Genomic DNA, 27,669 nt, shown 5'->3' with positions numbered 1-27,669 from the left:
CTTTATTGTTCCTCACCATCACCTCCAATATGCTTGTTCAGGTTCTTCTCACATCTCTGAAGTGTTCACTTAACAACTGTCTGTGTTTTCTTGGAATCATCACCTGGTTCTGTGGGTTAATGAATACAAACTTCAGTTAATACCTATCTGCTGTAGATTATCTTCATGCACAGTTCTCAAAGATCTGTAAAGATACAGATAAGATAACACAAAATTAATTGCAATGGTAAACATGTCAGTTAATTTTGGTAAGATAACTTTCTGCAGCAGCTCGAAAGGTTCATGTGGTTTAGAACTATTTAGTATTGCAGAACAATAGACACTGTTCTACCATATAGTTCTCCATGCAGCACTGTATTATAGACGTTATTTTCTCCAAGAATAATAGGTTTTCAATGGAGTATACCAAAATGTTATGTTTTAGGACTTTGTATAAAACACTAGCAGTGATCTGCCAGTTTAGATTGGCATGTTTTTGTCCTGAACGTTTGTAGGAACGATCCCTTGAGACTAACATTGGCCATGTTGTGCTAATCAAAGTGTCAGGTGTAATACTAACCTTAGTGTCAAAGGCATTAGTCTTAATCCTATGGCACTCACAAGGATAGGTTGCAGTTTGAAGACATTGTTCTAAGACCATCACAGACATTTATATGTAAGGAAACAGTATGCACCCAATAACCCTGCCTCCCATTCCCTTCACATCCTTAGACCAAAATGAAGACCATGGGGGAGATTTCTCAAAACCTGTCCAGAGGAAAAGTTGCTGAGTTACCAATAGCAACCAATCATATCGCTTCTTTCATTTTTCAGAGGCCTTTTCAAAAATGAAAGAAGCAATGTGATTGGTTGCTATGGGCTATTCGGCAACGTTTCCTCTGGACAGGTTTTAATAAATCTCCCCCATATGTGTTCCCGGTTTTTCTGCTGGGGCCTTATGGCCATTTGAAAGCCCCAAGGTAATTTAGCTGTCCACAAAATTTGTTGAAGCCTGGGGGTGTTTTGAGTTATCAGAAAGGACCTGCACTGATTTAATTACCCCCCAAGTAATTCCTCAAGTTACTACTCAAATAAATTTTTTCCAGAACAACCATTGTAAATTGAAAATATTGAGGTCAACTCTTTGGAAAACTAGTAACTTATTCCGGAGCCTCTAAATTGTTAACCCAAAATAAAAATGAAAGGAAGATAAAACTGAGCTGATAACTAATACAGATAAAACAAGCCTTTACATATAAAGGAAATAGCTGCTAGGAGCATTTTATTCATAAATGGCTGGAGCTTCTTCAGGGTTCTGTACAGTATAAATATCTCCACTCAAAGCAGCTGAGCTTTATATTTACCTATTTGTGTTGGTTCACCTTTTATATTGTATTGATGGGGGATCGTCATGTGAATGGAACTGATACTTTGTGTACAAGAAACGTCTCTCATCACTTCACATCATTACATTACTTTGCCGTCTGTAAATATTGACACTGTATTGTTCCTGGTTATTACAGCGTAACAGATCCGTTTATTCTGTAGATATATTTTTGAAAGGAGATTGCTTAGCCAAGACTAGGGAAAGAAAACAAAGAGGCCACCAGAACCAATGTCACTATATTACTCAGAAGGCTTCATGATGATTGATTCTTGCTTTATTATTCTAATACCACACTGGATGGTTAAATTGTATTCTCCTTTGAGGGGGAACAGTATTACCCTTGTCTCTTGTCCATCGACTGGGTTTGGTATCACATATTGGCTTTACTTGATTGGTATGCTAAGAACAAGAATGGTGCTTTTTCTGAAAAAGATTCTTAAATTTCAGGGTATCAATAGAAATTACTTTGCCACTTAACTTTCCCTGACCCTAAATAACATTGTTGTGTACTTGTTTTCCTTCTTTCTCCTGCTGCTGGTGTGCCTGTGTAGATATTAATGTAGCTGATATTCCTGCCTAGTTCACACTAATGGACGAAATGAGGTCTAATGACAATTATGTTCGTTCTGTTTCTGAACTATTATTTTGACTCATGATTTTGAGTTCGACAAAAAAGTATATGCTCTGGGAATAGAATATACATTACTAGTAGACTTCATTTGGTCCATAAAAGTAAATGGGCCCACTGCGGGTATGCTCCAGTGTACATCATCTTACCTTTCTGCACGTGTGCAAATGCCTTCTATACATGTACAGCATTTTTGTAATGTGTTTATAGCCTTAAAGCATTAATAAACACATGCATCAATTTTTTGGCAAATATGATGTGAATCTAGCCATATACTAGCATTCTTTTCCCATTAATCACATAAAAAGGATACTATAGCGTATACAGTTTTTCTTCACAAGGAAAAAGCACATGGGGATCTCTGCTTCTTGAAAACAAATCCATTGCGCTCTGTCAAAGTGGTCTTGTGGAATCCTGGATGACACATATATATATATCATGAACATTCCAGCTATAGATTCCAGAGACATAAACATTTCCTGGGTTGAAAGGTTCATGTTTAATTGTGTTTTATATAGGACATAACTTGCTCATTAGCTTCCATAAACCTATTAGTAATTGGCCATAATGTGTTAATTAGGAAGGGACATTTTCTTATTTACTGCAAGGTACAAAGTCTAAGGACAAGTGTGAATCCTCACCTACCAGGAAGGAATTTATGACGTTCTGGAAATAGTTAATCTGTCTTCATGTTACAGTGTCTTGTATTTTATTACCCCTCCTCCCCCCCCCCCCCCATCTTCCTCTCATTTGTTCAGTCCATTAACCCCTTGGGGACGGAGCCCATTATGACCCTAAGGATGGGAGCATTTTTTTCAAATCTGAAAACTCTGGGATGTGTTTACTTATAAATTTGATTCCGAGACTGTTTTTTCATGACATATTCTACTTTATGTTAGTGGTAAATATTCGTCGATACTTGCATTATTTCTTGGTGGAAAAATTACAAAATTTCAGGAATTTTTTTTACATTTTGCATTTTTCTAACTTTGAAGTACTCTGCTTGTAAGGAAAAGGGACATGTCAAATAAATTACCATATTTATCAGGGTATACCACGCACCGGCCTATAACACACACCCTCGTTTTACCAAGGATATTTGGGTAAAAAAAGTTTTTTACCCAAATATCCATGGTAAAATGAGGGTGCGTGTGTGCGCGTGTATACCCCGATACACCCCCAGGAAAGGCAGGGGGAGAGAGGCCGTCGCTGCCCGCTTCTCTCCCCCTGCCTTTCCTGGGGTCCTGCTGCCGGCCCACGTGTAAAACGCTTTTGGATACGGGTCTATTATTTTATTTTGTCGGTAACAGGTGTGAACCTCGTGAAATCCCTGGAGCAAGCTCTACTAAATGCCCCAATCCCGAATATCTCAAAGGGACTACGCAAACTTGTTTCCTACATCTTTCTAGCTGCTAAGATAGCCATAGCGACTAATTGGAAATCAAGTTCTATTCAATTTCAGCTGATACGCCCCAAGTTAAATTGGATAATGGCTAATGACAAATTGACGAGCCTTTTAAATGATTCCCAACAGTCGTTTGAGGCTACCTGGCAACCTTGGGTGGACTATCTGGGTAATCCTTCTTGAAGTTTCTGTCTCTGTTCTTTTCTCCTCTTACCTTCCTTTCTTTTTCTCCTACTGGAACTATTCTCCCTCCCCTGTTTCGTTCCTTGTGCTGTTTCCCCTTGTGTGTCTGTCTTTGTAATGTTTAAAACCCGGTGTCACCGGGCTAATTTGTTTGATCATATACTGGTTGATTCAGGTACTTGTTGAAGTTTACAATTCTTTACAGTTGGCATAATGTGTACTGCTGACGTTATATGTTTTGTATGCTTATTCATTTTTGATCCCCTTAATAATAATAAAAACATTGAAACAGAAAACTACACCCCTCAAGGCACATTACAAGGGGTCCAGTGAGCCTTAACACCCCAAAGGTGTTTGATGACTTTTCGTTAAAGTAGGATGTGTAAATGAAAAAAAAAAAATGTTTTCACTAAAGTGCAGTTTTTTTCCCAAATTTACCATTTTTATAAAGGGTAATGGGAGAAAATCCCCCCCCCCCAAAAAAAAAATTTGTAACCCCATCTCTTCTGAGTATGGAAACACCCCATGTTAGGACGTAAAATGCTCTGCGGGCGAACTACAATGCTCAGAAGAGAAGGAGTCACATTTGGCTTTTTGAAAGCAAATTTAGCTGAAATGGTTTTTGGGGGGCATGTCGCATTTAGGAAGCCCCTATGGTGCAGAACAGCAAAAAAAAAAAAACACATAGCATACTGTTTTGGAAACTACACCCCTCAAGGAACGTAACAAGGGGTACAGTGAGTCTTAACACTTCACAGGTATTTCACGACTTTTTGTTAAAGTTGGATGTGTAAATGAAAAAAAAATTTTTTTTCACTAAAATGCAGTTTCCCCCCAAATTTTACATTTTTACAAGGGGTAATAGGAGAAAATTACCCCCAAAATTTGTAACCCCATTTCTTCTGGGTATGGAAATACCCCATGTGTGGACATCAAGTGCTCTGCTGGCGCACTACAATGCTCAGAGGAGGAGCGCCATTGAGCTTTTGGAAAGGGGATTTGTTTGAAATGGAGAGTGCCAGAACAGTGGACCCCCCACATGTGACCCCATTTTGGAAACTGCACCCCTCACAGAATTTAATAAGGGGTGCAGTGAGTATTCACACTACACTGGCGTTTGACAGATCTTTGGAACAGTGGGCTGAGCAAATGCAAAATTACATTTTTCATTTTCACGGACCACTGTTCCAGAAAACTGTCAGACACCTGTGGGGCGTAAATGCTCACTGTACCCCTTATTACATTACATGAGGGGTGTAGTTTCCAAAATGGGGTCACATGTCCATTGTTCTGTTACTATGGGGTCTTTGTAAACACACGTGGCCTTCAATTCTGGACAAATTTTCTCTTCAAAATCCCAATGGCGCTCCTTCTCTTCTGAGCATTGTAATTCGCCCGCAGAGCACTTTACATCCTCATATGGGGTATTTATATACTCAGAAGAAATGGGGTTACAAATTTTGGGGGGCTTTTTTCCTATTTTCCCTTGTGAAAATGAAAAATTTAGGGTAACACAAGCATTTTAGTGAAATTTTTTTTTTTCATTTTCCCATCCAAATTTAATGAAAATTCGTCAAACACCTGTGGGGTGTTAAGTCTCACTATACCCCTTGTTACATTCCGTGAGGGTTGTAGTTTCCAAAATGGGGTCACATGTGGGTATTTATTTATTTATTTTGCGTTTATGTCTGAACTGCTGTAAAATCAGCCACCCCTGTGCAAATCACCAATTTAGGCCTCAAATGTACATTGTGCGCTCTCACTCCTGAGCCTTGTTATGCGCCCGCAGAGCATTTTACGTCCACATATGGGGTATTTCCGTTCTCAGGAGAAATTGCGTTACAAATTTTGGGGGTCTTTTTTTCCTTTTACCTCTTGTGAAACTAAAAGTAAAGGGCAACACCAGCATGTTAGTGTAAAAAAATTTTTTTTTCACTAACAGGCTGGTGTAGACCCCAACTTTTCCTTTTCATAAGGGGTAAAAGGAGAAAAAGCCCCCCAAAATTTGTAGTGCAATTTCTCCCGAGTACGGAAATACCCCATATGTGGCACTAAACTGTTTCCTTGAAATACGACAGGGCTCTGAAGTACCATGCGCATTTGAGGACTAAATTAGGGATTGCATAGGGGTGGACATAGGGCTATTCTACACCAGTGATTCCCAAACAGGGTGCCTCCAGCTGTAAACTCCCAGCATGCGTGGACAGTCAGTGGCTGTCCGGAAATGCTGGGAGTTGTTGTTTTGCAACAGCTGGAGGGTCCATTATGAAAACACTGCTGTACAATACGTTTTTCATTTTTATTGGTGGGGACAGTGTAAGGGGGTGTATATGTAGTGTTTTACCCTTTATTATGTGTTAGTGTAGTGTAGTGTAGTGTTTTTAGGGCACATTTGCACTGGCAGGTTACAGTGAGCTTACCTCTAGGAGTTTGCACAGCGGCGATAAATTTGCCGCAGCTCATACTTGAAGCAGGAAACTTACTGTGAGCCCACCCGTGTGAATGTACCCTGTATATTCACATGGGGGGCAAACCTCCAGCTGTTTCAAAACTACATCTCCCAGCATGTACTGACAGACCGTGCATGCTGGGAGTTGTACTTTTGCAACAGCTGGAGGCACACTGGTTGGAAAACCTTCAGTTAGGTTCAGTTATCTAACTCCGTATTTTCCAACCAGTGTGCCTCCAACTGTTGCAAAACTACAACTCGCAGCATGTACTGATCGCCAAAGTGCATGCTGGGAGATGTAGTTATGTAACAGCTGGAGGTACGCAATGACAACTCCAAGCATGCTGAGACAGCTGTTTGGGCATGCTGGGATTTGCAGTTTTGCAACATCTGGAGGTCTACAGTATAGAGACCACTGCACAGTGATTTCCAAGCTGTGGATCTCCAGATGTTGCAAAACTACAAATCCCAGCATGCCCAGACAGCAAACTGCTATGTGGGCATGCAGGGAGTTGTAGTTTTGCAAGATCTAGAGGGCCACAGTTAACTGCACAGTGATCTCCAAACTGTGACCTCCAGCTGTTGCAAAACCACAAATCCCAGCATGACAGCTGTCTGGGCATGCTGGGAGTTGTAGTTTTGCAACATCTGTAGGGCAAAAGTGTAGAGACTGCTGTATAGTGGTCTCTAACTGTAGCCCTCTAGATGTTGCTAAGCAACTTACCGGCTTCCGTCGGATCCAGGGAGCCAGCCGCACGACATGCTGCCCATGCCGATCTCCGACACCGATCGTCGCCCGCAGCCTCGCCCGCAGGGTAAGTGGATATCGGTACCCGGTCCCCTTCGTTTCCCCATCCTACCCGCCTATTGTGGGTTGGCAGGACGGGGAAAACTAAAGTTAACCCCCCCCCCCCCCCCGCCCCCGATCTGCTATTGGACGTCGCTTCTAGATGCCCAATAGCAGGGATAGGAGGGGTGGCACCCCTGCCACCTCACTCCTATCCCTTCAGGGGGATCATGGGTGTCATGGACAACCATGATCCCCCTTATTTTCCGAGTCACCAGGTCACCATAGACCCGTAATGACCCGGAATCGCGCAAATAGCAAGTGTGAATTCTGATGACCCCCCTGGGCATTTGAGCGGGGTTCCTGCTGATTAATATCAGCAGTCACCCCGGTCCGGTCCCCGCACGGCGCTCGGCATGGACCGAAATTCCCACGGGCATACAGGTACGCCCTTGGTCCTTAAGTACCAGTTAGCAAGGCGTACCTGTACGCCCTTGGTCCTTAACAGGTTAAAAAGCCCCCATGATGCCAGAACAGTAAAAAAATAAAAATTGGGGGAAACTACACTTCTCAAGGAACGTAAAAAGGGGTAAAGTGAGCCTTAACACCCCACAGGTGATTGACAAACTTTTTTTGGGGGGGATCCACTGTTCTGGCACCATGGGGGCTTTGTAAGCGCACATGGCCTTCAATTCCAGCCTAATTCTCTCTCCAAAAGCCCAATGGCGCTCCTTCTCTTCTGAGCATTGTAGTTCACCCACAGAGCACTTTACATTCACATATGGGGTATTTCCTTACTCAGAAGAAATGGGGCTACAAATTTTGGGAGGCTCTTTTCCTATTACCCCTTGTGAAAATGAAAAATATGGGGTAACACCAGCATTTCAGGGGGGAAAAATGGATTTTCAAGTCCAACTTTAACGAAAATTCATCAAAGACCTGTGGGGTGTTAAGGCTCACTATACCCCTTGTTATGTTCCTTGAGGGGTGTAGTTTCCAAAATGGGGTCACATGTGGGTGTTTTTTATTTGCGTTCATGTCAGAACTGCTGTAACTATCAGCCACCTCTGTGCAAATCACCAATTTAGGCCTCAAATGTACATGGCGCTCTCTCACTCCTTAGCCTTGTTGTGCGTCCGCAGAGCATTTTACGTCCACATATGGGGTATTTCCATACTCGGAAGAAATTGCGTTACAAATTTTGGGGGTCTTTTTCTCCTTTTATTTCTTCTGAAAATGAAATTTTTTCTTTTTTTTACACTTACATGCTGGTGTAGCCCCTAACTTTTCATTTTCATAAGGGGTATAAAGGAGGAAAATCCCCCCAAAATTGAAACGCAATTGCTCCCGAGTACGGAAATACCCCCTCTGAGGCCCTAAACTGTTGTCTTCAAATACGACAGGGCTCTGAAGTGTGAGAGCGCAATGCGCATTTGAGGCCAAAATTCGGAATTTGCAATAGGGGCTGACCCGGATACAAGGATGGGGCTTATCTCCACCAAAACCCTACAGCAGTGTTTCCCCAACAGGGTGCCTCCAGCTGTTGCAAAACTCCCGGCATGCCTGGACAGTTAATGGCTATCTGGCAATACTGGGAGTTGTTGTTTTGCAACAGCTGGAGGCTCCATTTAGGAAACACTGCTGTATGAGACGTTTTTCATTTTAATTGTGGGGGGAGGGGGGGAGGTGTAAGGGTGTGTATGTAGTGTTTTACTTTTTATTTTGTGTTAGTGTAGTGTAGTGTTTTTAGGGTACATTCACACAGGCGGGGGTTCACAGTGAGTTTTCCGCTGGGAATTTGAACTGCAGCGGAAAATTTGCCGCTACTCAAACTTGTAAAAGGAAACCCACTGTAAACCCCCGCCCATGTGAATGTACCATGTACATTCACATGGGGGGAGCGCCCCAATGTGCTGTTGCCAAACTACAACTCCTAGAATGCACTGACAGACCGTGCATGCTGGGAGTTGTAGTTTTGCAACAGCTGTAGGCACACTGGTGGGGATCAGACTCTAACTCAATGATTCCAACCCGTGTGCCTCAAGCTGTTGCAAAACTACAACTCCCAGCATGTAGGGTCTGTCAGTGCATTCTGGGAGTTTTGCAACAGCTGCAGGCACACGGGTTGGAATCACTGAGTTAGGAAACAGACTCTAGCTCAGTGTTTCCCAACCAATGTGCCTACAGCTGTTGCAAAATTACAACTCCCAGCATGCACTGACAGGCGAAAGGCATACTAGGAGTTGTAGTTATGCAACAATCTGAAGGGCCAGATATTGCAGAACTACACCGCCCAGCATCCTGCTAAGTAGTGGTCTCCAAACTCTAGCCCTCCAGATGTTGCATATCTACAACTCCAAGCGTGCCCAGACTGTCCAGGCATGCTAGGAGTTTTAGTTCTGCAACATCTGAAGGGCCAAATATTGCAGAACTACACCGCCCAGCATCCCTGACTGTCTGGCATGCTGGGAATTGTACAGGATGGGCCATTTATATGGATACACCTTAATAAAATGGGAATGGTTGGTGATATTAACTTCCTGTTTGTGGCACATTAGTATATGTGAGGGGAGGGAAACTTTTCAAGATGGGTGGTGACCATGGCGGCTATTTTGAAGTCGGCCATTTTTAATCCAACTTTTGTTTTTTCAGTAGAAAGAGGGTCATGTGACATATCAAACTAATTGGGAATTTCACAAGAAAAACAATGATGTGCTTGGTTTTAATGTAACTTTATTATTTCATGAGTTATTTTACAAGTTTCTGACCACTTATAAAATGTGTTCAATGTGCTGCCCATTATGTTGGATTGTCACTGACAGACCACTCTATGTGGTCTGTCAGTGTCCACTACCAACAAGAACTAGAGGTCAGACAGAATCATCTGACACAGTTATGTAATGGGAATGCAAAGATTCTATATTACAGTAGCAGTCGATTCTGTATTATAGAAAGCCTGCAAATCCAGCACAGAAAGTAACATGCTCAGTTTATCCTTTTCTGCCTAAATCTGCGACCAAAAAGCCCTTCAAACCCGACCAGCACTCCATTTTCATCCAAAAACCTGTAAAAGGGGCAGGGTTGCTTTGAAAAGGGTGTGTGATCACTGAAAAGGGGGATGTCCCCAACAGAACAAATATTCTCTAATGTTTCCACATAAAATGTGGTTGATTGTAGCTCTGGAAAACCTTACAGTTTATAATAGTTGTAAAAAAAAAGCAAAACATAGGGAAAAAATAGTAAATACTATGAAAAAATACCTGTCTACTTTTAACTACAGGCTAAATCGGGGCCATAGTGTTTTTTTAAAATATTTTAGTACATCTATATATATAAAACTCAACGTGTGTGTGTGTATGTATGTATGTTTGTTCCTCAAAAACGTCCAAACGGCTAAAGATATTAACATGAAACTTGGCACACATGTTACATATATGTCAAGAACAAACATAGGATAGGTAATTTAACCCTTACTCTCCCCCATTTGCCAGGGGCGGGGTTTATGTTTAAAGTCCCATACAACTGGGATATGGGAAATATATGTTATTGCATAACTTCCAAACGGCTGGAGATATTCGATAATACTTGGTCACATGTTACTTATATGTCCAATTAAAATATAGGATAGTTAATTTAGCCCTTAACCACCCCCATGTGTGAGGGTCAGGGTTTTTGTTTAAAGTCCCATGAAAATCAGTGGGAAATGTATGTTCTCACATAACTTCTGTACGGCTGGAGATATTTCAATCCCTGGTACACATATTACGGGTCGGGATATGAGGTTGGGATAGGAGGACGGGATAGGAGGTGGAGATAGGAGGACAGGATAGGAGGTCGGGATAGGAGGATTGGAAAGGAGGTCGAGTTAGGAGGTCAGGATATGAGGTGGAGATAGGAGGTCGGGATATGATGATGGGATAGAAGGTCGGGACAGGAGGTCGAGATAGGAGGACGGGATAGGAGGATTTGATAGGAGGTGGGATAGGAGGGTTATGGGGTTGGGAAATTACAACAATATATGGGGATGGGATATGAAGTCAAAAGCTACCTCCTCTGTTGATTTTCCTCCCCAACAAGGATGAGGAAGGAAAAACCGGGCAGCGCCTGGTACTCAGCTAGTACTAATTAAAATTAATATGGGCACTGTCAGATTCGAAACTTTTTATATGTTGTACATCTTGGCAAAACATTAACCTTTCTAATATACTTCATAACAACATTTTATTTCCTTTTTATAGAAATCATGGCTTAAAATATCATGCCTTTGTCCAAGTTGAAGCACAGGCATGGACAAAGTCCAGTAAGTGGGGGTGGGCTACCACTCCTCTGTGCTCTCTCCTGTCTGATAGTACTCCTCTGTGCTCTCTCCTGTCTGAAAGGACTCCTCTGTTCTCTCTCCTGTCCCAGCAGAAAGCACAGAGGAGTGCTATCAGACAGGAGAGAGCACAGAGGAGTGCTATCAGACAGGAGAGAGCACAGAGGAGTGCTGTCAGACAAGAAAGAGCACAGAGGAGTGCTATCAGACAGGAGAGAACACAGAGGAGTACTATCAGATAGGAGAGAACACAGAGGAGTCCTATTAGACAGGAGAGAGCACAGAGGAGTGCTATCAGACAGGAGAGAGCACAGAGGAGTGCTATCAGACAGGAGAGAGCAAAGAGGAGTGCTATCAGACAGGAGAGAACACAGAGGAGTGCTATCAGACAGGAGACAGCACAGAGGAGTACTATCAGACAGGAGGGAGCACAGAGGAGTACTATCAGACAGGAGAGAGCACAGAGGAGTACTATCAGACAGGAGAGGGAAAAGAAGTGCTATTAGACAGGAGAGAGCACAGAGGAGTCCTATCAGACAGGAGAGAGCACAGAAGAGTCCTATCAGACAGGAGAAAGCACAGAGGAGTGCTATCAGACAGGAGAGAGCACAGAGGAGTCCTATCAGATAGGAGAGAGCACAGAGGAGTCCTATCAGACAGGAGAGAGCACAGATGAGTGCTATCAGACAGGAGAGAGTACTTATATTGATCTACATTTAGTGCCCCTGCTAGATCGTAGTGCCCGCAAGGTGTCTACCTGGCGTAAGCTTCCCCTCTCTGTAGCGGGTAGATCCAATCTGCTCAAGATGAAGCACAGGCATGGACAAAGTCCAGTAAGTGGGGGTGGGCTACCACTCCTCTGTGCTCTCTCCTGTCTGATAGTACTCCTCTGTGCTCTCTCCTGTCTTATAGGACTCCTCTGTTCTCTCTCCTGTCCTAGCAGACAGCACAAAGGAGTGCTATCAGACAGGAGAGAGCACAGAGGAGTACTGTCAGACAGGAAAGAGTAGAGAAGTGCTATCAGACAGGAGAGAGCACAGAGGAGTACTATCAGATAGGAGAGAACACAGAGGAGTCCTATTAGACAGGAGAGAGCACAGAGGAGTGCTATCAGACAGGAGAGAGCACAGAGGAGTGCTATCAGACAGGAGAGAACACAGAGGAGTGCTATCAGACAGGAGAGAGCACAGATGAGTCCTATTAGACAGGAGAGAGCACAGAGGAGTGCTATCAGACAGGAGAGAGCACAGAGGAGTGCTATCAGACAGGAGAGAACACAGAGGAGTGCTATCAGAAAGAAGACAGCACAGAGGAGTACTATCAGACAGGAGGGAGCACAGAGGAGTACTATCAGACAGGAGAGAGAGCACAGAGGAGTGCGATCAGACAGGAGAGGGAACAGAGGTGTCCTATCAGACAGGAGAGAGAACAGAGGAGTCCTATCAGACAGGAGAGAGCACAGAGGAGTCCTGTCAGACAGGAGAGAGCACAGAGGAGTGCTATCAGACAGGAGAGAGCACAGATGAGTGCTATCAGACAGGAGAGGAGAGAGCACTTATATTGATCTACATTTAGTGCCCCTGCTAGATCGTAGTGCCCGCAAGGTGTCTACCTGGCGTAAGCTTCCCCTCTCTGTAGCGGGTAGATCCAATCTGCTCAAGATGGTTTTAATGCCCCAATTTCTTTATATTTTACATAACTCTCCAATTTGGGTCCCCATTAAGTATTTTGCCAGAATTCAGTCTTTGTATAGGGAACTCATGGGCAGGTGGTTTGCAGACGTGACCTTCAGACATGGTACCCACATTCCTCTTAATTCATAAAGTGTGGATAAAGTTTAAGGCTCCCTTACAGTATACTACATTTGTAACCTACTCCCCTCTCTGGACTAACCCTAATTTACCTGAGCTCCATACATTTTCTGACTCCTCTCTTTGGTCTCAGTGAGGACTTCTTTATCTATCTCAGCTGTATGATGGGACGGTTTTGAAGTCTTTTGCCCAGCTCCAAGAAGAATTCTCCTTATCCCAGTCCTTTTTCTATAGATATCTACAACTGTGTCATGCCCTTGATGCACAGTCCAGAGCCTGTGATTTCTCTGTTTGCCCAGCTACAGTGGTCAATGAGTTGTTTAGCAGTACTTCTACTAAGGGAGTGATCTCTATACTTTATATTGAACTGTTGTCTGCTTACCATAGGGACTATCCACTAACTATTAAGGAAAAATGGGAGACAGATGTTGGTCCTATCTCAGATGAACAGTGGGCTCAGGTTGTGACTATGACCCTGCAACTTGCGATGTCGGAGGCTCACCGAATTTCCCAAATTCCCAATTATTTTTGCTACATACTGTAGAGTATACCGGACCCCTGCCTTTCTTTATAGAATTGGTATCCGGACGGATTCCTGTTGTCCTAGATGCTCCCTTCCTGATGCCCATTTGTTGCATATTATGTGGGACTGTACACATCTCTCACAGTTTTGGGGGGAGGTGGGTCAATTGATAAGATGGGTCTATGGGTTGATGGTTCCTGTCACGGCTCTTACCTGTGTATTGGGTTATATGGACAGACCTGATGAGGGGGTGGAGTGTATATTGGTATTTGTAGGATTCTCTATCAGGCTCGTAAATTGATAGACCAACATGGGCTGAGGGTCTCTTCTCCCACTTTACCTGAACTTGTGTTGAAATGAAATCATTTGGAGAAGGGTGTGTATGTTAAAAGTAAAGCCATGAGGAAGTTTGAATCCATTTGGGGCCCATGGATAGATACTCCTGGCTTGTCATACCACTCAGCAGATTGTCTCCGAGTTTCGCTCTTATTACCAATCCCTTTATCAGATTCATGGTAAATATGCAGACCTTTCCCCTTCTGTTTTCCGGGCTAAGATTGACCAGTATCTTTCCAAACACAGTCTCCCCTCTTTGCCACCGAAGCATTGGGAGAACCTTGATTGTCCATTGGCGCCTGAGGAGATTCAGGAGGCTATTAAGGGTCTCAAACATGGGAAATGTCCTGGGCTCAATGGGTTTACAGCCCGTTTCTTTAAGAAGTATGTCGACCTTGTTACCCCTCCAATGTTGAGGGCTTTCAATTCTGTTGTCGACGTTGTCTCTTTTCCTCCTCAGGCTCTCATGGCCCATATCCACCACAGGCTCTCATGGCCCATATCACAGGGATCTCGCCTCCTGTAGCAACTATCATCCTATATCGCTACTGAACTTGGACATTAAAATCTATTCTAAGATTTTGGCCCTTTGTTTGGGTCCCTTGCTCTCCTCCCTGATTCATAATGACCAAGTTGGTTTTGTTTCGGGTAGGGAAGCCAGGGACAATACCCTGAAGATATTTTCCCTCATCGCTGCTGCCAGATCCTGCAATTTACCTGTTTGTCTACTTTCTATTGGTATTGAAAAGGCTTTTGATAGGGTCAGGTGGGACTTTTTTGATTTAGCATTGTCCCGGTTGGGTATGGGTCCTTGTTTTCATAGTCACATCATGGCTCTATACCGCGGTGCTACGGCACAGGTTAGAGTGAATGGTACCTTGTCCTCGTCCTTCTCAATTAGCAATGGGACCAGACAGGGGTGTCCCCTCTCCCCCCTTCTTTACATGATTGCTATGGAGTATCTAACTGTGGCGATGAGGCAAAATGCTTCCATTCCTGGTTTTCGTTTACACTCCCATTCCTATAAGCTTTCTCTTTATGCTGACGATCTTCTTTTATATGTTACGAACCCTCATGTCTCCCTACTTGTCCTCTTAGCGGAATTTGAGGAATACGGTGATCTTAGCCATTTTAAAGTTAATACCCACAAATCTGAACTCCTCAATATCTCTATGTCATCTGAGCTCTTTGGTTTGATTTCCTTCCAATTCCCTTTTCGCACCCAATCTCGCTCCCTATGTTATCTTGGAGTCCACCTACTGGCGGATCTTAATGATCTATTTGACATAAATTATCTCCCTTTACTGAGTGTTATTGAGCGAGATCTGCTGTCTTGGAAAACTCTTCCCCTCTCTTGGTTTGGCAGGATTGCAGCGGTCAAGATGGATATTCTCCCTTGGATTCTTTATTTGATGCAGACCCTCCCAGTCCATATTCCGGCCTCTTTTCTTACCAAGCTCCGTTCTTTAGTTTAGTTTAGTTATACACTTTATCTGGTCCAATACTAGCCATCTTCTCCGCCATCAAGTGCTAGCTTGGAGGAAAGAAAGTGCCTGACTTCCGTATGTATTACTGGTTTACAGTTTGCTCTCCTATCCTTGACTTCTGCCATCATGCTGAGTCCAAGCAGTGGGTTAGTTTAGAGATAGAGCTCTCCCCCGCCCACCCTGCTGCTCTCCCCTGGCTACCGCCTGCCTCCCGACTGTCAAGTCTAGCGCTTCCTTATATCTCCTGGGTGTTACTTTTAATTTGGGACTCTTTATTGGGCTCTATTGCTATTTCCTCCTACCCTGGCCCTCTTACCCCCCTTTTTAGCAACCCGGCCCTACCTTTCGAAACTGAACTCCGTGCCCTTTTAGGCCACACGTCACTCTCGCGGCTCCGGCTTCGAGATGTCACGTCTGCCACTTCTTTAATACTCTTGACCTCCCTTCCTAGTGTACCCCCCCCCCCCCGGGGGTTGGTTCACATATGTAAAACTCAGGTATTTTTAATCCTTGCTGCTACCCAAGAGACATTTACATAGACCGCTTACATCCTTTGAGCACTGCTGTGTCCTTTCTTCCCCCTTCTCATATGATTTCTTTGATTTACGAAGTGTTGCGAAGTTCTTTGGAAGAAAGCTCCTTACCTAGTTAAATGGGAGACTGAACTGGGGTGTGACCTCACCACCGAGGAGGTTTCTCGTATTTTTTTACTAACCCATAAGGCTTCTTTATCCTCTAGCATACAGGAATGTAGTTTTAAGATTCTATCAAGGTGGTATCGTTTTCCTTTTCGTATCCGTGAGATGTTCCCGACAGCCTCGGACACATGCTGGTGCTGTGGTAATGAGGAGGGCACATACTTGCATACTTGGTGGGACTGTCCAGCTCTTTCACCTTTTTGGGACTCTGTGTTTGACCTATTCAACAGGGTCTCCTCAGACTCTATCCTGCCATCATCTAAAATTGCTCTCTTGTCTCCTTTTCCGGGCTCTCTTCCTAGGGCCAAAAGAGGTCTCCTGAGACATTTCATTGGTGCCGCTAGGGCGGTGGTCCCCCGACAATTGAAATCTCCAGTGACACCATCCAGGACAGAGTTTGTGGGGACCTTGAACAAAGTACATAGAATGGAGGAAATGGTGGCTTCTGACAGGGAAGTGCTTGAGGCCTTTATCGGTGTGTGGCTATCTGGGGACTCTTTTAGAGAGTCTCAGGAGTTTTTGGCTTGGGTAGATGGAATTGATTAATGGACATTGGCCCATTCGTGATTTCTCCTAGACTTTTTTTTTTAATTTGTTTTATTGAAAAGGTAACAACCATCAGCCATGCAGTCATACATAAATATACAACATCTGCACAGAAGATATAGCTATACACTACAATAGAAATATTGGTAGGCAGACAAGTTGGTCCATCTCGGAGTCATAGGACTATATGGTCCGAACACAAAGCAAACTGTAGTAATCGTAACAATGTAACAGTAAACCAGCAAAAGTGATGGCCAGTGAACAGCAGCTGACACCATAGGTAGCAAAAGGTTCCAGCATCACTCCATTGTAATCTAAAAATGAGTACATAAATGCAAGGGAAAGGCAAAAAAGAAAAAGAAGCAGACAGGCACGTATCATAATAAAGAGGAGTAAGGCAAAATAAGATAAAATAAAACAAAAATAAATATAAAACAAGATAAAATAGAGTAGCCCCCCCCCCCCCCCCCCCAACTATCCTAAGGGTTCCTATGATCAGTTATGGAGTACGTGCAGAGGATTAAAAGGGAAGAACACCACGCACCCCACACCAGCAGGAACTTAGCCGGACATATCCTGTTCTTGTATACTATGTGGGAAAAAGGAATTACTGCATTTATCAAGGCTTGACACTGAGACATTGTAGGGGGTCTCGGGTCCATCCAGCGAAGGGCCACAGCTTTCCTAGCCAAAAACCATGATTCCCGTAAAAAGGTACGAGTGTGGTGAGGCCACACTTCCTCCTCTATAACTCTGAAAAATATATTCAGTCCAAAAATCTACAACGTAAGGGCATGCCCGGAGGAGGTGGCAGAAATCTGCCCTAGCAGCACGGCAGCGATGACATGCGTCAGACGCAGACCTACCCATTCTTTTCAATTAAATAGGCGTGACATATAATGTTCAATTGAATGAGTTTGTTGTTGGCTGCCGGGGAAACTAGCATATGAGAAGAGAGAATCTCCTCCCAGTCATCATCAGTAAGGGTAGGGATATACGATTGCCAATACTGTTTTGCAGGTAAGGGTATACGTGAGTTCTTGGCTGTTATAAGATGCATGTATAGGATGGACACAAGACCCTGTGAGCCCTGGGACTTCAGGACCCCAATCAATGACAATGCAGATATAGGGGGAGAGCCAACGGGAACTGGACATTAAGGGCATGGCGTAACTGTAGGTATTTAAAGAAGCAGCATCTAGGGATATTGTCTAGGGATAGTATACTCCGTCTGTAATTGCTCAAACGATCTCAACACATTATCTGAATATAGGTGTTCTAGGGCCCACACCCAAACATTACCATCCAAATGTGTGCAATTCGGATTATGCCAAAGGGGAGTATCTGAAGGTATATCAGTGTAATTGTGCACAGACTTGGCAGCCCTCCAAACCTGGATAGCCAATTTGTGGAGAGGCAAAAAAATTCCAGTATGAGTCTCGGGGAAAGATTAGGGACATATCTAGAAAGAGACTTCTCCGCGTCAGGCATTGGAGAGTCTAATAGCCAATGACTAATGTAACGGAGTTGACTGGCCAGGTAGTAAAGGTAAAAATTAGGAAGAGACATTCTGGCATCTAACTTAGGACATTGCAATGTCGTAAGTCAATTTTAGGTCTATTGGGACCCCATATGAAGGTGGATTAAAGGGAGTGCAATGTGGCAAAAAAAATTTAGGCACTGGAACGGAGGCATGTTCTAAGGCATAAAGGCATTTAGGTAGGATGATAAGTTTTATAAGGTTAAAACGGCCAGAGACCATGAGAGGCAACATCCCCCATATTCAAAACTTGTTCTTAATATATGGCAAGAGGGAAAGAATATTGGAGGCCAAGTCCAATGAGGAGTTTCTATTGATAAACATCCCCAGATACTTCAACTCTGTCACCACCGGAAGTCCACAAAACTGAGGGCCAGGGTTTGTCTAACAGCGGCATTATAGACGATTTTGTAAATACAAGTTCATTCGGAAATAGAAAGAGAGGGGGGAGCACTCACGATACCGGACTTAATCTGTGGTGCAAATATTTATTTATTTCAGGTGTGAATCAACATGCAGGAGCTGGATGGCAGGAGATCCTGCAGTATAGGTAAGCGGCTTTCACGCCACACACAAGGGCGCTTCTTCAGACCACACCCCTTCCGACACCTGACCCAGGTATATACAGCTTTTTTCAGTCACGTGACGGAAGGGGGGCGTTTACACAGCTCATGTAAAAGCAATACTGCAGAAGACAAATTAAAACAATATAAAACCAACACACACAATATCATAAAAAGACGCTCATATCCAGTCTATCATTGAGTCCCAGATTACCCTGAGCCTCAGTCCTCAAAATCCAACGTCGTCCTCTTTGAAGTAAATTTTTCTTAATATCCGTCCCAGCTGTCAGGATAACTCTCTCAATTCCCAAAAAAACGCATCACAGGGGTAATCCCTTTCCTGTCCTGATGGAACTGACGTGTTCCCGAAACCGCACATTGACCGCATGGGTAGTGCAGCCAATGTAGAAACGGTTACAGCTGCAGCGGATAGCATACACTACATTTTTTGTACGGCAACAAAAAAAGTTTTTACATGGAACTTCAACCCCACCTAACCTCACAAATTTCTCAGTGCATACAAAGCTACACCAGTTACATCCCCCACATCTGAAATTGCCCTTTGGCAAATCTCTCTCAAGCCAGTTAGTACTGGGGGAGGGAATTTTTAGGGAGCTACCGACTAACAGATTTGTAAGATTTGTACATTTTTTGAAGGTGATAAGGGGTGGGTTCCGAGTAAAGTCCTGCAGATCCGGATCACCCTGCAGCAGGTTCCAATTATCGGTAATGGACTTTTTAATTTTCTGTGCCATAGGACTATACGTAAAAGCAAAAGCAAAGCGTTTCTGTTCTTTGTTAGATGTTTGCCTATTAGTAGTTTTTTTTTTTTAGCAATGTTTCTCTCTCAATGTTCGCGGCTTTTTTCAGAGCCAAATCCAATACTTTTTTCGGGTACCCCCTAGACATAAGCCTGGCATGCAACTCCCCCGCCTGCACCTCGAAGTCCTCCCTACGTGAATTAATCCTCCGCAATCTCAAGAACTGTCCATAAGGGACAGCCCTTTTTACATGATCGGGGGTGGTAACTCTCGAAGTGCAGAAGGGAGTTGCATGCCGTAGGCTTTCAGTAGCCTTTGGTGGTAATGGTTCCGTCTATAATATTAAAGGACAACTGCAGCGGCATTGCACTTATCCCCTATCCACAGGATAGGGGATAAGTGTTTGATCGCGGGGGTCCGACCGCTGGGACCCCCCCCCCATCTCCCTAACGGGGCGCCGCCATAAGCGCTCATGGTGAGCGCTAAGGCGCGTAGCGTCGACCTAGAGGTCGACGGTGATGCATCGTCTCCTCCCCGTCCCCATACAGTTCTATGGGGGATGCAGGGAGGCACGAATGCTGCCTCCCCGCCTCTCCCATAGAGAAGTATGGAGGAGGCGTGCCAGCCGCAAAGTCATGCTGCTGCTGACACGCCCCCTGCACGGGAGAGCCGTGGCCCCGTACAGGAGATCGCCGGGGACCCAGCGTTCGGACCCCCCGCGATCAAACACTTATTCCCTATCTTGAGGATAAGGGATAAGTGTTTGTAACGCTGCAGATGTCCTTTAACCATCACGTCCAGGAATTCCAGACTAGGGTTTCCTATTTTCCATGTGAATTTCAAATTCATGTCGTTTTCATCGTTCAAGGCGGAGACGAAGTCCACAAAGGTGGACTCCGCCCCCGCCCACACGATGAAAACGTCATCCACGAAACGATGATACTGTACAATGTGTCCAATAAACTTGTTTTGATCAGTAAGGATAAAGTGTTTCTCCAGACTTGCCACGTACAGATTGGCTAATGTGCAAGCCACCGGGGTCCCCATGGCGACCCCGCTGGTCTGCACATACCAATCGGTGCCGAACTTGAACGAATTGCAGGTGAAAATGAACTTTAGGGAATCGCATACAAAATCTATGTAATCAGGGCTTCTATCGGACAATTCCAAGAAGCTCCTGATCAAATCCACACTCTTCATGTGTGGTATGCTGGTGTAAAGACTTTCGATGTCTATAGACACCAGTATACAATTGTTGGGGACCACAAGTCCCTCCACAGCTCTCAAAAACTCATTGGTGTCCTTAACTAGTGCAGGGATTTCATCAAGTGTGGGGTGAAGCAGCCAATCTATGAACTGGGAGATCGGTTCCGTTGGGTCTCCCGGGTGGGGACTCCAACGTTTTATGGACTTTGGGAAGAAAGTACCAGACCGCCTCTCTTGGCGTATCCGGTAGCAACCTTTCTGGCGTTTTTTTAGACAACACGCCTCTGTCAAAGTAATCTCAGAAGCGACTGTAGTTTACCTTTCTGGGACTTAAGGGGGCTACCAGGCAGTTTATTATAGTGGAGGGGGTTCTCTAGCTGTCGCAGCGCCTCTTTTATGTAGTAATCTTCATTCATTAACACCACATTCCCCCCTTGTCAGATTTTTTGATTATAATATTTTCTGCCTTTTTCAGCCTCTCCAGAGCTAACTTTTCCTTATTAGAGATGTTAACTGGGTCTTTGAGGTAATACAGGGCCTTGATCTCCTCCAGGACCCTTTTCTGGAAGAGATCAAGGCCACTGCCGGGTGAGACCTGCGGGCAAAATGTGGACCTCTTTCCTCCTGTAAATTCGGGTACCTTTACAAACTCAAGTTCAGGTTCCCCCTCCCCGATAGTAAATCCGTCAGTGCATACAGACAGTCCAATTCAGATTGTGGGGTGTCTCCGAGGACACTAAAACCCAGTGTGCCTATACTAACTGGTAAATCCCCTTCAGTACGATACTACACACCAGGAGATTCTGCAGTACAGGTAAGCGGCTTTCACGCCACACACAAGGGCGCTTCTTCAGGCCAAACCCCTTCCGACACCTGACCCAGGTATATACACGTTTTTCAGTCACGTGACGGAAGGGGGGCGTTTACACAGCTCATGTAAAAGCAATACTGCAGAAGACAAATTAAAACAATATATGGTTTTATATTGTTCTAATTTGTCTTCTGCAGTATTGCTTTTACATGAGCTGTGTAAACGCCCCCCTTCCGTCACGTGACTGAAAAAAAGTGTATATACCTGGGTCATGTGTCGGTAGGGGTTCGGTCTGAAGAAGCACCCTTGTGTGTGGCGTGAAAGCCGCTTACCTGTACTGCAGGATCTCCTGCCGTCCAGCTCCTGCATGTTGATTTGCACCTGAAATAAATAAATATTTGCACCGCAAATGAAGTCCGGTATCGTGAGTGCTCCCCCCTCTCTTTCTATTTCCGAATGAACTTGTATTTGCATTTGACTGCTGTCCACAGGGGGTTTGAGGCACCGAAGACGGGCAGTCGGTGCTCTGGCTACACTGGGGGACTCTCCTTAGCTTAGTGCATTTAGTGTCCACCGGCCGATTTATCGGCAGTGCCGATCGCTCTTTCTGCTGCTTTGTATATCTTATTGCTTTGTTTGGATCTGAGCACACCGTGAAAAAATGGCTGAAGGCTCAACTGCAATCATGGACACTGAGTCGGAGGACTCGGAGAGCGGACCCAGTGTGAATACGGAAGGTGCGTTCACAGCTGGACGCCAGGATGCAGACAATTTCTTTGCTGCCTGCAATATAAAAGACGCACTCCAGGTTAAGAGCATTAAGAGCCTGGAACAAAAAATATCCACACTCTCAGAAAGAGAGACAAGATTATTTTGGACAATCAAGTCCTTAAGGTCCTATGAAGCATGTAATCGTGTCCCACAGGGGCTGCGACATTACAAAGAACCATTGCAGTTTGTAGAGGACCCGGATTTTCTGCAGACCTGGCATCAAATTCACCTGGACTATGCCATTAATATGATGAAAGCAGTAATAAAACAAAATGAAAAGGAGTACTCTATAGTTACATCGGACCTCATGAAAGCAAAGCAAAGACAGACAAAGACAAAGAACAGCAATATTCCGCCTTTAGCAAGAAGCTTTAAAAGAAACTTACTCTGTTACAGGTATCCTTAAAAGAGAGCAAAAAGGATAAGTATTTACGTGACAAATTGGACTTTGATAACAATAAAGTTTTTTCTTTCGCCAAAACTGGCAATAAACGTCCACAAAGGAAGGGCAGAAATCGGAGGCGCATGTCCGACTTTTGGACCACGGACTCTGAGTCAAGCGGGTGGGAGGTGAAGGGGAACCGGCAAAAAGAAAAACCGCAAGGAAAAACGCAACCAGAAACCAGCTCAACCCCTTTAGGCGGAAAACGTGAAGGGGGGGCAGAAGGTTCAAACGAAAAGGGATCGGGACTGAAACGAAAGGGGGTGACATGGAGAACTTAAAGGGACATCCCCAAGAAGAGAATGGATGGGATTTGAAAATCATCAATCTGTCAGACTATGTAGTAGATGAGGCGACTAACTCTTTGCTTTCTAGGGGACTGAATTTTTGTTTGGTCGAAGAGTGGACCAGGTTAACTTTGAAATAGATTTTTTCCGTGCAGTGCGTAAGATTGGTCTAAAAAAGTTTTTTTGTAATAAAGAAAGTGTGCAGTATCGTACTGAAGGGGATTTACCAGTTAGTATAGGCACACTGGGTTTTAGTGTCCTCGGAGACACCCCACAATCTGAATTGGACTGTCTGTATGCACTGACTGATTTACTATCGGGGGAGGGCGAACCTGAACCTGAGTTTGTGAAGGTACCCGAATTTACAGGAGGAAAGAGGTCCACATTTTGCCCGCAGGTCCCACCCGGCAGTGGCCTTGATCTCTTCCAGAAAAGGGTCCTGGAGGAGATCAAGGCCCTGTATTACCCCAAAGACCCAGTTAACATCTCTAATAAGGAAAAGTTAGCTCTGGAGAGGCTGAAAAAGGCAGAAAATATTATAATCAAAAAATCTGACAAGGGGGGGAATGTGGTGTTAATGAATAAAGATTACTACATAAAAGAGGCGCTGCGACAGCTAGAGAGCCCCCTCCACTATAATAAACTGCCTGGTAGCCCCCTTAAGTCCCAGAAAGGTAAACTACAGTCGCTTCTGAGATGTTACTTTGAGAGAAGCGTGTTGTCTAAAAAAACGGCAGAAAGGTTGCTACCGGATAAGCCAAGAGAGGCGGTCTGGTACTTTCTTCCCAAAGTCCATAAAACGTTGGAGTCCCCACCCGGGAGACCCAACGGAACCGATCTCCCAGTTCATAGATTGGCTGCTTCACCCCATACTTGATGAAATCCCTGCACTAGTTAAGGACACCAATGAGTTTTTGAGAGCTGTGGAGGGACTTGTGGTCTCCAACAATTGTATACTGGTGTTTATAGACATCGAAAGTCTTTACATCAGCATACCACAAAGGAAGAGTGTGGATGTGATCAGGAGCTTCTTGGAATTGTCTGATAGAAGCCCTGATTACATAGATTTTGTATGCGATTCCCTAAAGTTCATTCTCACCTGCAATTCGTTCAAGTTCGGCGCCGATCGGTATGTGCAGACCAGCGGGGTCGCCATGGGGACCCCGGTGGCTTGCACACTAGCCAATCTGTATGTGGCAAGTCTGGAGAAACACTTTATCCTTACTGATCAAAACAAGTTTATTGGACACATTGTACAGTATCATCCTTTCGTGGATGACGTTTTCATCGTGTGGGCAGGGGCGGAGTCCACCTTTGTTGACTTCGTCTCCGCCTTGAACGATGAAAACGACATGAATTTGAAATTCACATGGAAAATAGGAAACCCTAGTCTGGAATTCCTGGAAGTGATGGTTAATATTATAGACGGAACCATTACCACCAAAGGCTACCGAAAGCCTACGGCATGCAACTCCCTTCTGCACTTCAAGAGTTACCACCACGATCATGTAAAAAGGGCTGTCCCTTGCGGTCAATGTTCGGTTTCGGGAACACGTCAATTCCATCAGGACAGGAAAGGGATCACCCCGGCTCATCGCACATATACGCGATGAACATAACAGTGAAGTCACTGTGATGCGTTTTTTTGCAATTGAGCGCGTTATCCCGACAGCTTGGACGGATATTAAGAAAAATTTACTTCAAAGAGAAGGACGTTGGATTTTGAGGACTGAGGCTCAGGGTAATCTGGGACTCAATGATAGGCTGGATATGAGCGTCTTTTTATGATATTGTGTGTGTTGGTTTTATATTGTTTTAATTTGTCTTCTGCAGTATTGCTTTTACATGAGCTGTGTAAACGCCCCCCTTCCGTCACGTGACTGAAAAACGTGTATATACCTGGGTCAGTTGTCGGAAGTGGTGTGGTTTGAAGAAGCGCCCTTGTGTGTGGCGTGAAAGCCGCTTACCTGTACTGCAGGATCTCCTGCCGTCCAGCTCCTGCATGGTGATTCACACCTGAAATAAATAAATATTTGCACCGCAGATGAAGTCCGGTATCATGAGTGCTCCCCCCTCTCTTTCTATTTCCGAATTAACTTGTATTTGCATTTGACTACTGTCCACAGGGGGTTTGAGGCACTGAAGACAGGCAGTCGGTGCTCTGGCTGCAATGGGGGACTCTCCTTAGCTTAGTGCATTTAGTGTCCACCGGCCAATTTATCGGGAGTGCCGATCGCTCTTTCTGCTGCTTTGTATATCTTATAGCCGATTTTGTCCAATTAATGAACAGCCCAGAAAAATAACCAAACATGTCCATCAATCTAATAGCAAGAGGTAATGTTAGTTCAGGGTTGGATAGAATTGGCCAGAATTGGCCAGAATTAGCAGAATTGGCCAAGGAGATAACAAGCAGAAGAGTGGAGTGATCTGAGATAGCTCAGGGCGATAAGAGATGTTTGAGACCTGAGAGTATAAGAGTGAGTTACCACAAGCAAGGTTAATTCTGGACAGCGCGTTCCTACCAAACGTATGACACGAATATTGTTTGGTCATAGGGTAACTGTCTAAAAACATCTATCCAACCCACCTCCCAAAAAAAATGCATAAGGGGAGAAGTTCTAGCATCAGAGGGCGGAGAGGTATTCCCCTGGGGCTGTATCTGTCCATTAGACGGTCTGGGACCAGGTTAAAATCTCCCATACAGAGGACTCAGACTGACGGGTACCCTGCTGGAAATGTAACAGCAAGATGCAATATTTCCATAGAGGCCAGAGGGTGGTTATAAATAGATAAAAATACAAACTGGACATTGTTCAAGAAGGCATGTATGAATATATAACGGCCTAAGGGATCCTTGCGGATAGTAACCGGTTCCCACCTCACCATACGACTAACAAGGACCGTGACACCCCTAGAATAAGAGGTATGGTAAAAATGTAACGACCACTAAACCCAGGGCAGCGATAGTTGATTGGCCCTATCCATAGTGAGATGTGTTTCTGTAGGTTGACAATATGTGGGTGGTACCTTCTAATGTGAGCAAAAATCAAAGTCCTTTTCCGGGGGGTGCGAGCACCTCGGATATTCCAGGACACCAGTCTGAGATCTGCCATGGAACAAAACTAAAAGTGAGGAAAAACGTCAGTGCCTGTCCAAAAAGTTATAAAAATAGCAAATGTAAAGGTGCATAGAACCATGAGTAAGGTAAATTAGAGGTCAAGGGATGCTGGAAACTACAAACCATAAAACAGTACACCCGCCTATATGTGGGACAAAGAACAACTAGAGTTGTTACTCAAAGTAACTAGAGTAACAGTAGTCATGCAAAGGAAGCATCAGTAGAGCAACAGCTCCATCTAGTGGGGAGAACCTGCTAGTACATAGAGATTAAGAAGTCCCTGATCAGTATCATTAAAGCCCCACATAAAGCACAGATGGGAGGAGGAGGACCCATACAGAGATAAAAGAGTACTGGCAAGGGGAAGAGGAAAGGAGAAGCACTAAGGGAGGGAAAGACAATTATCGAGAAGGGAAGGAGAAAACAAAGGAGGTAGGGGAGAAAAAGGGGAAGAAGAGAAAGGAGAAAGGGGGGGGGGAGAAAGAAGAGAGAGAAGCAGAGGAGACACAGGAGGGGAGAGAGGAGAAAAGGAACAATAAGGTGTAGGGGGGAGGGAAATCCAGGGATTGATAGTGGGACAAAAAGGGAATCATAGCAATCTAAGAACCCCCAGCTCAGGGAGTATATAACCAAAGGGGCAGTACCCATATGCACTTGTTATGGTAGTAGCCTCTCCTCCCCACACAGCAATAAGGCAGTAGGAAGTCCATAAGTCCAAGTGCACCCAAAATCTGCACAGCATCAAGATGAGTACCCCATCTCAGGGAGGTGAGTAATGAGGGCAGCTTAGGGGATAGGGAACAGGGGAGGTTGAACAAGAGAGAGGGGACTGTCAGTTGAGAGGGGGGGGGGGCATGAAGGGAGGGGGATTCCCGGGTATAAGAAAGGGGGAGAGATGGAGAAAAACTGGACATGCTGCTACGGCCCATCCGAGGTCCACAGGAGGTCAGGGGGGGTGATAAGGTGAGCCCACCCATCCAGAAAGGGGAGAGGGTCCAGGTGTAAAGTGAAGTAGGCCAATGGTTGGGGGTGGGCAGCCAGGGGGGGGGGGGGGGGCAAACTCGATACCTGACCAGTACAAGTTCAAACATTCCGAAGAGGCAACAGAGTCCCAACTGTGTCTAGTGGTTTCAAACCTGATCAGCAAAGGAATCGCGCAGGAGCACATCCAAAGAATGGTATCCACGGTAAGGCTTCCATAGAGGTCTCATAGTGTAGGCTTCATGGTTTTGCAGTAGAGAGTAGCAGGCACATCACTGGGCTCTCCGTCTTCTTTTGAGCCAGTCGTCCGCCTCTTGAGGCGTAGTAAAGAAAATAGCTCTGTCTCTGTCTACCACCCGCAAGCGGGCGGGATATGCCATGGAGTAAGGTACCCGCTTCTCTCTCAGCCGGCCTTTGATAGATGTGAAAGTAGCTCTGCGGCATTGTAAGTCAGAGGAGAAGTCCAGGAATATGAAGACCCTACTAGCATTGAAGGTAATCTCCGGTAATCTCTGCACAGAGCAGAGTATCAAGTCGCGGTCATTGCAGTTCAGGAGCCTGGCTTGAAGCGGACGCGTCCCTGGTATCGGTGGTCTGGATGGTACACGATGTGCACGTTCGACCGCGAATGCAGAGGATAATGATACCTCAGGGA

The 27,669-nt window shown here is 44.8% G+C and overlaps 1 protein-coding gene across 3 annotated transcripts in view; it reads left to right on the top strand.

The window, feature by feature from the left end:
- SLC7A9 (solute carrier family 7 member 9) overlaps positions 1-27,669 on the top strand; it is a 124,948-nt gene that overhangs the window by 52,583 nt on the left and 44,696 nt on the right. Inside the window, exon 1 of one of the 3 annotated variants that reach the window (XM_056525746.1) lies at positions 27,115-27,220. The exons of the other annotated variants lie outside the window; for them this stretch is intronic. Coding sequence (XP_056381721.1) covers positions 27,209-27,220 — 12 coding nt within the window. The 5' untranslated portion in view covers positions 27,115-27,208. Of the gene's footprint in view, positions 1-27,114; positions 27,221-27,669 lie in introns of those variants that run through there. 3 annotated transcript variants of the gene reach the window in all.

The sequence above is a fragment of the Hyla sarda genome, chromosome 6, assembly GCF_029499605.1.
Source record: "Hyla sarda isolate aHylSar1 chromosome 6, aHylSar1.hap1, whole genome shotgun sequence".
In the NCBI taxonomy this organism is placed as follows: domain Eukaryota; kingdom Metazoa; phylum Chordata; class Amphibia; order Anura; family Hylidae; genus Hyla; species Hyla sarda.
Note: the sequence above shows the minus strand (reverse complement) of the source record. Positions and strands in the feature narration are given on the sequence as shown.